The sequence below is a fragment of the Micropterus salmoides genome, unplaced genomic scaffold (genome assembly GCF_014851395.1).
Source record: "Micropterus salmoides isolate LMB-PRFRI ecotype aquatic unplaced genomic scaffold, ASM1485139v1 Ms_hic_scaffold_6, whole genome shotgun sequence".
Classification (NCBI taxonomy): domain Eukaryota; kingdom Metazoa; phylum Chordata; class Actinopteri; order Centrarchiformes; family Centrarchidae; genus Micropterus; species Micropterus salmoides.
The window spans coordinates 37,519,097-37,534,585 of record NW_024044348.1 but is presented as its reverse complement, the minus strand read 5'-3'; the positions used below and the strand labels follow the sequence as shown (position 1 = coordinate 37,534,585).

Here is a 15,489-nt window from a genome sequence, read left to right as displayed (position 1 = left end):
ATATAGATTAATGGTCTTAACTTTTTTTCTTCGGCAAGTGATCATGCTATAAGTGGGATAATTCCCTTCGCTGCGCGTCGGGCAGTTCTGGCCTCCCCATCGAGTATTAATTCCTGATAATGGGCACCTCGTTGGGCATTATCCCTTCCATGTATAAACACATACATATTATATAGCCTACATTCATACATGCATACAGACACACACAAACACAAATACACAGTACTGTACTACTCCTTGTGATGCATGTACAATAATGCAAGTTCTAATATGTCATCAACTATAAATACTCCATTTTCCCAACATTCAGCCAGACATCTCAGAAACTCTACTAGAATTGAAAATTAATTTCTGGTGGTTCAAATAATGCGTGGGCACAAAACATTTAGTCATGGGACATGAATGAAATAGTTAATGCACAATAATACCAATGACAAACACGCTCAGCATCGCTGCAGAGTGGATGATAAGTCTGCCACAGACATACTTTTCATTTTACACACAGACCGGTGCGGTTATCTGTTATTTGTTTGGGGGAAATTTGTTTTCAGTAGCGGAGACATCCCCTAGGACACACAAAGATTACACAAGGCATGCACACACACCAAAGCTGCTATAACTTCCATTTCCTTTAAGTAAATAGAGAATCTTCTGCTTCAGAGGGTTGCACTGTGTGTGTCTATCTAACAAACCCACACTAACTGCTGTAGCTGTTCTTCATTGATTGGATAGGGTCACTGAAAGGCAGACAGCTGATTGTATACCTTCTCAATAACACACAGTAAAGTGTTGTCATAGTAGAGTTCAGGGATCAGGGACCACGCAGGTTCCATGAAAAGGCTATGGGTTCCCGCGGTGAGTGATCACTAGTTTGTCTCTATAATTTGTTTAACATCAGATAGAGAACTTTGAAGATTGTAATCGATATTATCTTGTCATACGTGTATAGATATAATTCAAAACCACACAAACAAAAGCAAATCTTTCAGGGCCACATTCGGCCCCGAAGCAACCTCCATGTGGCCCTGCGCATGATCTAACATGTATAGTGAATGGAAGTAGCTGAAGAGCGAGCTATATCGCTTCCTTCTCATCTTGAATTTCACATGCGCTGTACCCATCACCGCCAATCAAGGCTCAACTGTCCGACCTGCAGCCTCTCCCCTCCTCTGTGTGTCTGCAGAGCGCCTCCACTCCACACACACTCCCGTACTTCAAGGCCATCTCCCAGGGCCCTCCCATTTTGTTGTCCCTCGAACTTTATAATGAATGAATGAATCGTCATACACAGATCAAAGTTTCGGATGCTTGTCTGACGTCACCTAAGTTGCCAGATCGTCGATGAAACATGATCTACACTAGTGTTTCTCAACGGGGGCGTGTCTGCCTGTCAACCGTTTACCATTCAATCCGACAGTTATCTAGTTTAAATACATGAAAAACGTGTTAAAACAGAGGAGCTAGCCTATTAAAGTCCAGGAGTTAATAACCAAATTAAAATGAATTAATCGTTGAGGTTAAAAGGTGCCACAATCACATTTAAAGAGATAATTCCCCAAACAACAGACACAAAGAGGAGGGAAGGCTAAATCATGTGTGTTGACTCAGCAGGGATGATATTAAGTAAGTTGATCTACAGGAGAAACATATTATAAAGCAATACAGAAGACCTGAGAGCCTTACTGCATTATATTCTGATATATTTTTATATTTTGATATTGTTCCACCTGAATTTTGTGTTTCCCAAAAAACCTCTCTATGTGTTTACAAAAAGTTTCTGAGGGGAACATTCACTTATTAATTAAATATAATTACTATTGACATGGCTTTTTTGTTCTCTGGGAAAGTCATAAAATTGTTTGCTACTCGTGTTATTATGTGCTTTTTTCATGTTTTTAATAACAATAGCAACAACAATAATAACAATAATAATCAAATCAACAATATTCAGGGAAAATATCCAACATGGGGGGGCGGTAAGGGACCTTGATAATGGATAGGGGGGCGCTGGCCCAAAAAAGGTTGAGATCCACTGATCTACACACACCATCCACACACTACATTCAACCCATCTATCACTGCAGCTCAGAGTATGTGGGTGGAACTTTCTTCATGTGTTCAAGTTTTAGTGTGTGCAGGAAGGAAGAGGCTGCAGACAGTCAAGCAGACATTGTAATGTTTCCCTTTAAGCCACTCAAGCAGATGTATCTAACCCCAGCCTACAAAACCATACACCACAGCTCTGTTTCAGGAAATCAAAGCTGCTGTCAGTTGTTGCAGGAGAATCATCTCCTGGCAAACTGTAAGTGAGTTAACAAGATTGTCTAGCTTACTGAAAACAGACAATCAGAAGACTTACAAGAACATGAATTAATCTTTTCTCAAAGGAAAAAAAAACACATCAGACAGGATGGCATGACATTATTGGATTAATCCTCCTTCGTCATGCCTGGGCTAAACCTGCCAATCCAGGTAATTGCCTCACTAGGGGCCTGTCAGAGGAGGGACACAGTTGTTCGTTATCATCAGTAGTGTCATTAGCCCACGAGCTCTGGCCAGATCTAATGTAATTATTATTCCTTCAGTCAAGCCACATGGTGTGAGTGGAACACAAAATCATGATGACAGCTGGTAAACTAGCAAGCATGATACCACTCATATTTCATATTCATATAGGTTTCTCTGTTGTTAATTGTCTCCTCGCTAAGCCATGCCCTGAATCCTCAGCTGGCAGTATAGGTCTTGCTCTAACTGAGGTCCGACACTTTCATGAATGTGCCTATTATTTTTTTATTTATATATTTTTCTAAGATATGGTCAAACGCTGTTCCTGGAGCACTTGTAATAGTTACAGTCGCTACCCAGAGAGGTTGACAGGAGACGTACGATTTACTCTCTTTCCAAAACCTTAAATAAATCCAGAAAAATGTCGGCTGTGGGTTGTTCCTAATGTGATATTAGTTAGCTAACACGAGCTAACTTCCTACTGAATGTTACGTTATGAAGCCCTACTGTTCTGCTTTTTTTTTTTGTAATAATGAACAGAGGCCTACCCAGCTTTACAGGAACAGTGTTGATCCTTAATATCGTTGTCTTTTGTCTGAGTCGTCGGGGGATGCGGTGGTTCACTTGTACTGTGTGATCGGTAGGCTTTAGCTTCTATTTTACATTTCTTTCACATCAGTTTAACAGCCTGAAGACAACCTTCAAATGCATAATGCAACTGCAAAACTGTCTGCGTCAAGGTCAATTCAGAGAGTTAAACTGAAAAAAATTCCACTGTAAAAATTTGGTAGTCTCAATACACCACTGATATATTGTCAATACAGTTTACAGCCTGACTGATACAAAATTCTAGAGGACATTTCTTTTATCATCACTTGAGATTCTAAAAACCCAACAACAGCCCAGTAGCTCATACAGAGTTTTTTTTTACATAACACATAATCTAAACATTTTTATATGGATCCCTGAAATTTGTTTCTTTAAATAATTGGGACCAAAAAAAAGTGACGCTACTGACCTCAAACATATTTATTTATCTGCCAATATATCCACTCATACCCATACCCAGCTCATTTCCTGTCTGAGGCAACAGCTGCACTTTTGTCAAGCTCCTGCAGTTTGCAGATGATTGGGCTCATCTCAAGTGGGATGAGTCCGCCTACAGGTGGGGAACTGGCCATCTGGTGACCTGGTGGAGTCTGAAAATTATCTCTCACGCTGAAGAAGTTCAATGTGCCAAATAGTGGTCGACTGACATGGGTTTTTCAGTCGCTGATATTTAGAGAGCAGGCTGCAAACCATCAGGGCCAGGGCCACAACAACAGTCATATTTGCAGTACTTTTTTGATTAAATACTAATCATGCTGCCCTACTACAAACTAAAAGCTATACCAACAGCTGAACAGGGTATTTGGAAGTCGATCCACAATGGAAACTGCTATTAGAACCCATCCCATACCCATAATACTTCCTGCTTCATTCTGCTTCTGCCCATTTCCCCTGTATTTCTCTTTCCTGAAGTGCATAAACAGTAACTTTTCTATCAGGAGCTCTGAACCAGAAACAAATAAATAAGCAAAAGCAAAAACAAATAAGCTCTCCGTCTGTTTTTGGAAGATTTCACCAAACTCCCACTGCTCTTTATGCGATTATCCCCTGGTGCTGCACTCTATTGTTACAAGCCCGCTTCAATCTGTATCTTATGCCAGCTGCATCTCATTTTCACAAATTATTTTTGAGTCCCATCTGAATATTTCTGCAAAAGTTTTTTCTAATGTTCTTTCAGTGTGACGAAAACATCAGCTACCATTTACATACAGTTCCTAACAGTTCGCTGCATGTGGAGCATGCTATGGTGAATAAATAATTTAATTTCCCTACTTTCTTAAGGATTTCTCTGTAGATTTCCTTAAATATGATGTTGCAAAAATCTATGTACATCAAGACCTTAGAAAATATAAGTTTATAAACAAAATCTAGGATAGAAACAAGGTATTTTCTCAGTGGAAAAAGAGAAGCTACTAATACCATAATTCACTCTTTGGGAAATCCTCCAAGAGGACACCCTGTTTCTGTATCTCAGGTATCAGTTGCTGTTCAGCTATGGGCTGTTGTACCACCAACATAAATTTGCTGATCCACGTCAGCAAAGCCACACATAATGATGATGAGCTGCTGAAATGTTAATGAGCTGAAAGGCTGCCTGAAAGAGCGCCAGGTGACTGTTGCTCAGTCCCTCCATCACCCAGTCATTAAAGATGGATGGATTCTTTTCATGGAGGTGTCAGCTCTATCTCTATCTAGTGGCATTTTGTTTCTGCAGGCATACATAGGTTACTGTGATAACATGTTGCTACTGCAGAGTAGATTAAATCAATTAAATCCATGTGGCAGGTGTGCATGCACGAGACAGCACACACGTTGTGTACTCTGACCTGTGGTGAAGACATGAGGCAGCTCAAACCCTGAGAAACTTTCACCTAGATTGATAAGGAGTTTGGTTTTTAATAGGCTGCTTGACTAATAGCTTCAGAATGCTTCCGCCTTCATGACAGCAGGATACAGGGCACTGCGCCTGACAATTTTTGTAACTTTCTGACAATCCCAACATCACACGCACTTTATGCAGTGATTGGCCAGGTGTGCTCAGTGTAAAAGTAGAAAAGGTTCCCACACCTCTGTCCCTTTTCAACCAAGTATAACAGAGTACTCATGTGTGTAAATTTTATCTGCACAGGATCGGATATTCAGCTGCTTATCGATTGATGCATCTCTCTACTGCTAAACGTTCTCTTTTTCCAGCGTCTCATATGAGGGGGGTTTGCTGCTTTTCTCTGTTTTCTATCATTTTAAACCAACTATCTTTGGATTTTGGCTGGACAAAACAAGACATCTGAAAATGTCATCTTGGACTTGGGCATTTTTTTGTATTATAGCATTTTAGTATTATAACTGAAAGACTGTTTGGTGCAGCCAAAGAATAACAAACAGATGAATCAATAATGAAAACAACAACTGAAAGCCAACCCACAGAAAACCATTCAGTCCATCAGTGTTGACAAACAGGATTGAAAATGCACACTTTTAAAACTGTAAAACTCATCTTGATGTTGTGCACACTCACACAACACATGTGGAGATTTATGCAAAAGGCCAGATATTAGATTCCACTACAATACCCTAGCCCCTTTTCCAATAATAGTGGAAAAAGATTTAGATATGGTTGAAATCAACAGGAAGCGACAATGTTATCTTCTGCTGGTTGGGAGAGATTTTTACATCTGTCCCATTTCCACTTCAGGAAGCAGGTGAAATACCAAACAGTGTTTTTGCTTTACATGACATACACTATGTTCTGAAAACTGATCTTTTGCTTGCTTTTGTCCTGGGGCGATATGCCTGATTGATAGAGTCTGGCTGTTATTTTTAGATATTTTTTCACAGTGTTTCCAGTAGCAGGAAACCACTGAGGGTGGCCTAAATGTTAGAAAAGCTCTCAATTGTTTTACAGCCTTGACTTTGACTGCTCATCACTGCATGACTCAGAGAATAACAATAGTGAGATCAAACAGGTACCAGGAAAAATACGGGCAGAACATTCTGTTCAAGGGGCGCTTTACCTGTGAAATCACTGGCCACCAAAGGAAAAGACTCTATTAAATCTTTTTCATGTGTGCAATGAATAAAAAGAAGTGAGAGTGCATAACATCCCTATGTTAGAGACCTGACCTCCATGTTATCTCATGAAACAGGCTTTGAAACAATAACTGCATGTCTAGTTCAATGTACAAGATATACAAGGAGCAAAGACACAAACTGGAAGTGGCAGGTTGACATTTAGCTCATGCACATGGGATAACTTCACGTGAGTAATTACATTCATATTCCCCTGCATAAGCCCAGGTGACCAGCATGCAAGTTCCTCTCTGCTGTGAGGGGAAACGCTAGTGATACTCTGAATCGAACTGAAGTAAATCTCCTGATCTATGATTCACACAGATGCTGGTCTAAGGTCATCACCAACGTCAGCACTTTATGTAGTTAGATAACTGATGGTATTTGGTATGGGAATTTCAATGACACACAAGACAGTTATAACCCGAGGCAAGTGGAAGGAATTTTTCACTAGGAATGAGACAGGGCTTGGAGGAACCTAACCAATTTTACAATTGCAAATTAAACTGCAGTCCATAAAGTATATTAATTCTTTATTAGATCATTTAGACCGTAGCAACATAACAATACACCAGACATCAGTGTGTGTGTTTTCGTCTTTCACTTTATAGCAATCACAAAAAATGGAAGCAATGTTAATTAAAACAGTAAAAAGAACAACTCAGCAGCAGATTGGCGACTATGACGTGACTATAGAATTAGTGCTGTGGATATAGACATTATGCTGAATTTGCCATGTGAAAACCAATCACACAATTCTAAGAATTAAACTTTTAGCCTGTATTCGTATCTAGTTCATACAAATCCTGATACACAATCCTGATTAAGGTTTGCTCTTGGCGACCATGTGCTCACACCAAACGGTAATCCCCGGCCCTCACAAATGAAGCCAATGTGGAAGTAACTTAAACCTGCATTCTTTCTAACGGCCAGCAGGGGGTGACTCCTCTGGTAGCAAAAAGAAGGCTGGTTCTATTAGAAATAATGGTAAAATGGTCCTTCTTCTCAGCTGATTTATTCCCTCATTAAACACTTTCCTAAGGAGTTTATGGTCTAAGTCTTATTTTAATTCAGCATGATGTTCATTTAGTAAATTATGGTCCCATTTAGAGGAAAATAGACGATAGAGCAGCATATGCTTTAGGGTGGGGCTACCTTGTGATTGGGGGTGACTCGTCTCCACTGCACTGTGTACATTTAACCAGCATCGTTGAAAGATTATTTTTAGTCAGCTGTTTATTTTTTCCATTAAGTACATTTTGTTTAAAGCCAATTTTTAGCTAGTTATCATTATCATCCCGGTTAAAATCATAGTTAACCTGAATTACAGATGCACCTAGCTAACCTAGCAAGGTGCTTGCACCATCATCTTGTCCAAATATGGTCACATCCGGTGCCTGGTTGCAAAAAATCAACATGGAGGCAGCCAAACAGCCAAACTCGAGACTTCAACGGGTGACATCACGGTGACTACGTCCACTTCTTTTATACAGTCTATGGCTCACACCAAACGTGAGATTTTTGGCCTTGAATTGTGTCTGTCAGGCAACCTACTGACTGTATGCCTTTAAAAAACAGCTATATTTAGATTCAAAAGTGACAATGCAAAACTATCATCTTAAAAAGTTTACTGTTAAATAAATTAGGGATGCACCAAAATGAAAATACTTGGCCTAAGTGGAAACCGAATATAATGAAAAAATTTGGTGAATCCCAAACAAGTACATTCACATTTTAGCTTTTTTTTTTTTTTTTACCATTGCATAAATTAAATAGTCAAAATGTGCTTTTTCCTCAGTGTTTCCCACAGGATATGGAGAGACTTTGGTGGGTGGGTCCGTACCATACGGACTACTACAGTAAACAGCAGTTTCCCTTCAAAAGAATGTGGACTCTCTTGAGGAGGTGAATCACTGGCCTACACATACACTCAAGGGAATTCTGTTGTTGTGGGTTTGTGCATGTTAGCAGAACTATGGCCGAACCCACCATTGAGATCACTGAGGTCCTGACATCTGTATTTGAACGTGTATAGTATACATTACAAGTCACGGACAAGGTGGATATTTTACAAACACAGACCACGTAAAGCATAGGGATGCAACGATATGAAAATTCTTAGCCGAAGCCGAAACCAAATATAATGAAAAAATTTGCCGAACACCGAACAAGTACATTCTTATTTTTTCCATTTATTTTGTCATTTTTTTTACCATTACATAAAAATAGTCAAAATGTGCTTTTTCCTCAGTGTTTCCCACAGGATTTGGAGAGACTTTGATGGGTGGGTCAGAGGCCCAAAAAGGTCCGGTAAAGTAAATTACATGTGTCCATTTACTGTTAATGTACAAATGTAATATGTTTTATACTTTCTGTGAATATAATCCATTTAATCTTATTTCCACACTGTATAGAAACCTTATTTTGAAAACCAGACGTTGTCACATGTCTATCCTCGCGACCCAGTTTGATAAATAATGTTGTATGTGGTTCTCGTATCGCGTAACATTCAGACTCTCTTCAGTAGGACTCTCATACTGCAACACTTGTCTTTGTAAAGAGAGAAACTGACAGTATAAAGTCGCTAACCTGCCTGCCAGCTCACTCTGGTCTGTTTCAGTTACCATAAAGGCTTGAATACATGTGCACTTCAAATTTAGGTGCGGCTAGCTTAATCACCTTCTCCCAAACGAGTGAGAGAAACACTCAAAGCGGGTCAGATTGTTTGTTGCCTTTTCTAAGAAGTCAGCCATAGATGGAGTGGATGTGCTAGGAGACAGTTCAGTAGGACAGCGTCTGCAAAGGGCCAATTTTTGGTCTTTCTCTGACGCTTTAAAATGTAATTGTTCGGTAAAATTTATTTGGTCTTTTGACTTATTAAGCCAAACACAGAAAGTGCTATTTTCGGGCAATTAATTTTGGTGGCTGAACATTCGGTGAATCCATAAAATCAATAAAAGCAAAGGCTTGACAGTACACTTTAATAAGTCCTAAAACAGACAATTGTCTCTTTAATAGCAATGCTTTATCTGTTGTTTTTGTGATAAAAGTTGAATTTACTACATGGCCTGTCTTGATGTCTACAGTCACACATATGGAGCTGAAATCTTTAGGTGACTAATTATCATGGTATGTGGCCAATACAACAGGTCCAGGCCTGTACATGAAACCAGCTCTGGGGTAACTAACATCATGTTCTCACACAGAAAGGCTGATCAGTGCTGATTAAAAGAAACTATGCCAGGTAATAAACACAGTATTTGAGGAGTTAGTTTGTTGCACACTAAGGCCTTTGAAAATGTTACATTCATGTACAGCAGGATGGCATTAAACTGATGGACACCAGAGAAAATCATGTACCTTTACTAATAAAAATATTTTTCATGGTTACAACTGAGTGAGATTCAACGTGCAGCAGCACTCTGCACTGAAGCTTGAAAAGGAATAAAACACTTTTCTCTACACACCCCACCCATAGGTCAGTGTCAGCTACCAAACTGTACATCAGGGAGTATAACCCAGGCACTTCAGTAAGGCGTGTGTCATGAAGTACAGTCTAATGCTAAAGTCTGACATTTATGCACCAAATTATAAAACTATATAAAATTTGAGGTAAACACTGATTGCACAAGTGGATGAGATTTACATACAGTAGGTAGCTGCTCTAGTGGGCATGTCCTAGAGTTCTGCACGGGCCTAAAAAGGGACATCCAAAGCATATAAAAGCCACTTTAAGATCCGACTCTCTCAGCCAAGACTCGACCCAGCTTAAGGGAAAGCTATATTTTTGCTTCATCCAGAACTGGTTGTTAACTTGCAAAGCTAATGCAACCCACTGACTACACTCTATCTCTTTCTATTGCCACCAAGCATTGCGTACCTACTTGGAACACAGGTCACACATACAGGTAGATGCATCTTACTGACACAGTCAGAGAGATGAAGAGAACATTTTAACTTGAAAATACTAAAACCAAGACCAAGCCCAAGCTTGAAGCTCTAGTAAACAAAAATGGCCCAGACCCAACCTGAAACCCAACACTTTCTGTCTGATAGCAGAATCCCTCTATGTCCAATGGCAAAATGCATCAGCAGGCTACATGTATGGTAAGGGAACACCTAACAGATGGACAACAAGCCTGTGAGGAAAACCTGATGCCAAACTCCATCCTAATCCGATCCATTTCCACCTGGAGTTCTGGTGTTGGCTTGCTTACTTTATCAGCAAAGGTTCTTAAAAGGTTTAAACAAAGCTTAAGACATTTGTGAATCATTAAGAGCCACTGCTCATTTAGACAAACAGATGATCCACAAGGCAGCATTTGTTTCCAATTACCCGTTATCTAAATGTTAGAACTGGTTCACAGTTACTCACTGCCACCCACCATGGTGTATTTTGGTGTCAGGAGGCTGTGGGAAGCCAGTCCATTGTAAATGAAACTTTATGAGCGTTATAACATTAACAGTGCAGTTAGGCGTAGTGGATGCATGGCCAAATTAAACAACAGGTACCTTTGTGTTTGAAATTGTTATTATAAGAAGGCGTGTTGGATCAATGTTTCTGATGGCTTCATGTTTACTCTACCTGCCTGTAAATAACAGTGAGTTGCAAGCATGACAGGACAGCAATGCTACTATGGATACTTGTGTGATACTTGTGTCAAGAAGGCGGGCAAAACAGATCCTTGGATAGTAAAACACCTGGACAGAGCATAATTTGATAGCTAAATAGAATATTAACAGCTGCTGTAATACCGCTGTCTATAGTAAAACTAGGCTTGCTTTCCACCAGGGTCTCAAATGTAGAGATTCAGAATTAGTTCTCTCTCCTATAGAGATATGCCAAACTACATCAGGTCAAAATATTAGGATATTTTTTTATGTTCAATAAACAAAGTATTTCCACTCTTCTTGCTAGCTTTTCCTGACATTATGATCCTTGCAAACATTTCATTGACTCGGGGGTTGATGGCAGGTCTATGACACAACCTGTGACATCAAACGAGTTGAAATTAAACGTTACGGAGATTAAATTCATACCTTTACAGTGTTATAGAGTGTGTTGATGTGCAACCTTAAAGTTATGTTTGCATAGTAAGCAAAATAAATTTCAATCCACCGCACATGTCTTGCATCCTTCAAAGAGAACTCAGTCGACTCAGCAGCACAAACAGCACACAGTCTCCACAAAGGCTTCTTCACAAATGTATTATTATTATGCAGTAAGTTATTTATTAACATAGAACTTCAGTTCATTTGTAAGCGATCATCAACTGTGGGAGTGCAAAAAGTGGCACACAGATGATATTGATGATACTCCTAAATCATAATGTATTCTCACAATGAAGTACAAAATAATGAAATGAAACGTGGTCATAAGCCATATGACTACTAAAGAAAGACTTTTTATTTCATTTCACTTATTTTTATTTCCAGGCTGCGACCAGATCAGGAATAATGCAGCATTAAGACTTAAGTATTGCAGCACACAGTAGTGCAGATTGTTGGACTTTAAATGAGATTTTTTATTAAATTATACACTATGTTACTATATTATTTTACATTAAAGGGGGAATCTAATCTGATGTGTGCAAGAATTCTTGAATACTGAGTGATTGTCAACATTAAGCATTGGTGAAATTCTTGCAAGACACTTTCTCACGAAACATAAACATAAACACAGAAGACTGCACGCTGAGACGACGTTTTGACCTGACGTAGTGGAGACGTTAAAAACTGCAGGTGGAACGACATCGACGTTCTGACCTAATGTCGGTTCAACTTTCATTTAGACTGAAGCTTTATATTTTTCAAGTTTTCTTCAACGGCGAAATGTTCGCTGGGATATTAGCAGTTTCTCCCACAGATACTAACGTTAGCTTGGGAACAACAGCAACTAACGTTAGGTCGAACATTTGAAATGTTATTAAAGTACTGTGTTGCCAGATGAACAAACACTTTAAATAACAATGCCGAAATATCCATGGCATTTCACTGTTTTGCAAAGGCTCTTTAATGAAGTCAAACGGAGAATGTGTGTTTGCCTGAATGCGAGAACACACTTCATTGTCGGATTTTCTAGCGGACTTTGGTGTGACGCTGTCTCCCTACAGAACGAACTTATCTACCGTTAGATGGGAAAGTAACGTTACACACAACGTTACAGCTTTAAATGCCAAGAAACTACATCTAATTTGGCGCCACAATCCACCACAGTTAAATGTAAGAATTTAAAGTTAGCGTGTTAATGTTTTCTAACCACCTGAATCCTGATTCCGTTTACCGTTAGCAGCAGACACGGTCCACATCCTAACAATTGTTGTTATGAACGAGCAATAACAGGCGGCTCCATACCTGACTGGCTTTATGGAACTGTTTCTTCAGCCCGGCCACAGACATCTTCGACAAACGTGTAACGCTTCACCTCTGGAGAAAATGTTCCGTGAAACACCGAATAAAACTGATAAAATATCTACGTTAAAGAAAGAGCCAAGCGACTCCACTCAGCGCTGCACTCATCAGTCACCGCCGTTCAAGATTGCAGCAAGACCAGAGCTGAGTAAAGTTCCGGCAGCGGAGGCTGACAGAACCGGAAATAGTTTTATAAAAAAATAAAACGCTGAAACGACGTTTATTAGCCTATTTCTAACATTTTATTGCTTTTCATACAAAACGAACAACATCAATAGGGTCAGTCGGGGTGCATTTGTACTCTCAATACTCAAGGTATCTCAGTATTCTTAATACAGTGGTTTTATTTGTGATTGGTGTTCTGACCAGTCCACTTTTCATTTCATTAGTCAATCAACTTCCTGAAATAGGGACACTGCTTGCAGTAACCTACAAATGTAGAAACCTTAAATACCTTGATATAAGGTCCAAAGGCCTGAATGTGTATGTACACATACACTTATCAAATAACATTGTAGTGTTCTTGTGCAAAAAATTGAGAAACCCCTAAAGGCACCACAAACATGGATGTGTTGGATGCTTCTTAGTTCTCTCTTAGCCTATACAATTGTTTTATTTTTCATTAATGTGTTTGACCCTAAATTAATTCTTGATATTAATATTAGGCTGCTTAATACATATACTTAATATTTATTAAATGTAAGAGGACGGTCTGTATACAATGTATTCTTTATTTCACTGCAGAGTGCAGACTAATTTTATATTCATTTATTCTTTTATATTTTCTCATGTATTTTTATAGTCATCAATTTTATTCATTTTCACTTGCTGCCTATAAGGTGTCTACAGGTCGTGTGACAGTTTTAAGTTTTATTTTAAAGTTAAAACAGGAAGTGGAATGTACGTGGTCTTGCTGAACTCACTGAGTGGCGGAGGAGGAGAGGGTTTCCTGAATCGCAGAGATGTCGCCACTTCTCAAACCCCATTGGCTGGCAGCTGCTCGTGCGGAGGAAACCGCGGTGGAGAGAAATGATCACTTCAAAGGCGTCGGAAAATATCTTGACAGCCAGTTTATGTTCTTAACACAAATTTTTCAGACAAGTTTTCAGTGAAGTTAAAATAAAATGTATATATTCACATAGCCTAGATGCTGGATATGTCAGTGAGAGAGAAAGGCTAGGGTGAATTAAGGGTCATTTATTTAGCCTAATATTTCTCAATAGACTTATCCCATATTTTGCTATTGATCTCATTGTGTCTTTCCCCTCTGCTTATATTGTAGATAAAGTACCATATATGTGAGATCTCTAAAATCTTTTGATACCATGGTCCCTGAAGTTCCCACTACTTGTCTGAAGAATATAGGTTATTTAATATTTTTGCAACACATGTCTGCAGTGAATTTATTTCCATTTCTCCACTTGTCTCTCCCCCTTTAACTAGGCTACTCAACCCTGTCTCAGATCCCTCCAGGTGCTTCATGCTCCCCCATGGTGCTTACCAGCCTTAAGGTGGGAATGAAATATCCCCCATCCAATCCACTTTTGTAAAGGACTCCCCACTTTCTCCCCACTCATCACAGAAATCTTAAACTCCTCTTGTGCCTCTGATTCTGTCCCACAACTGCTCAAACTGGCTGCCAGTTTCCCCTGACCCATCTCTAACCTTCTGCTTCCTGTCAAAAACAAGTCAAAGTTGTGTGTGAAACAGAACAGAAACAGCCGTCTTCAAAGTCCAACCACCTCCTCCTCTATGGCTGGGGGATCTCACATGCTCATCCTCCTGGACTTCACTGCTCACCTCCTCTTTTCCAGCTTGAACCCTCCGTCGGGTTAACCGGTAACGCCCCCTGCTGGCCGAAGTCTTATCTCACAGACTGAGAGCGGTTCATCAGCATCAACAAGGACACCTCCTCCACAGCTCCTCTGTCCCAAGTTGTCTCTCAGAGTTCAGTGCCAGTTAACTCTCAAGACGCTCCCCCATGGAAACATCATCTGTCGTCATGGTCTCCACTTCGACTGCTACACTGATGACTTCCAGCTCTAAATCTCTACTAAATCCATTCAACCATCCAACTCAACCCAACTGCCTCACTAAAATGTAATCAAGGATGTAAGCAAACCTTTCTTAAACCTAAACGTGATAAATTCAAAATAATCATTATTGGTCCCAAATCCCTCATCAAAACCACACACAACTTCTACTTCTCCATCCCCACCTGCAGTCTGTCTCCCTCCCTCCTTTTTCTCTTTCGAACACCAGTACCAAAACTCTCTTTTTCCACTTGAAAAACATAGCTCGCCTTCACTGATCCCTCTCCTTTTCTGATCCTTGCTTTCCTCACCTCCTTTCATTTATGGCACATCATCCAAAGTCCTCAATAAACTCCAGTACACCCAGAACCGCTTGCATGCCCACTCATTCTCTCTCCAGTGAGCACATCACCCCCCGTCCTCAGGACCCTTCGCTGGCTCCCTGTCCCACAACGTATTCAATTCAAACTCCTTGTGATTACACTGAAAGCCCTCCAAAACCAGGCCCCCTATCACCTTACCTACCCTCTCCACCGGCACTGTCCTCCTCAACCTCTTGCCCCCACCACCCAAGACCCTCGAACTCTCTGCTGACTGCACCAATCTGTCCGTCTTCAAGAAGTTACTGCTTTTTATGTTTGATTTAATGTTCCTGCGACCTAATATGTATGGGTAAGAAGACATTCTGATGCTTAGCTTGACATGTTGTCAGATTAAATGTTTTATGTTAGAAGCTGCCCACACACTTTGACATTGATTTTACAATTACACATAATTATTTTCTTCATCCCTCAAAGTAAAAGAGGGATCATCCTCCGTGAACAACCTGGTGCATTCTTTTTGACTTTCACACGTTGTTTACAAA

General features: G+C 39.9%; 1 protein-coding gene across 1 annotated transcript in view; it reads right to left on the bottom strand.

Moving 5' to 3' along the window:
• The window catches only part of sh3gl3a (SH3-domain GRB2-like 3a), a 42,716-nt gene extending 29,984 nt beyond the window's left edge, over window positions 1-12,732 (bottom strand). The window contains exon 1 of the mRNA XM_038701337.1: window positions 12,535-12,732. Coding sequence (XP_038557265.1) covers window positions 12,535-12,579 — 45 coding nt within the window. The 5' untranslated portion in view covers window positions 12,580-12,732. The remainder of the gene's footprint in view (window positions 1-12,534) is intronic.
• Between the last annotated feature and the right edge of the window lie 2,757 nt (window positions 12,733-15,489).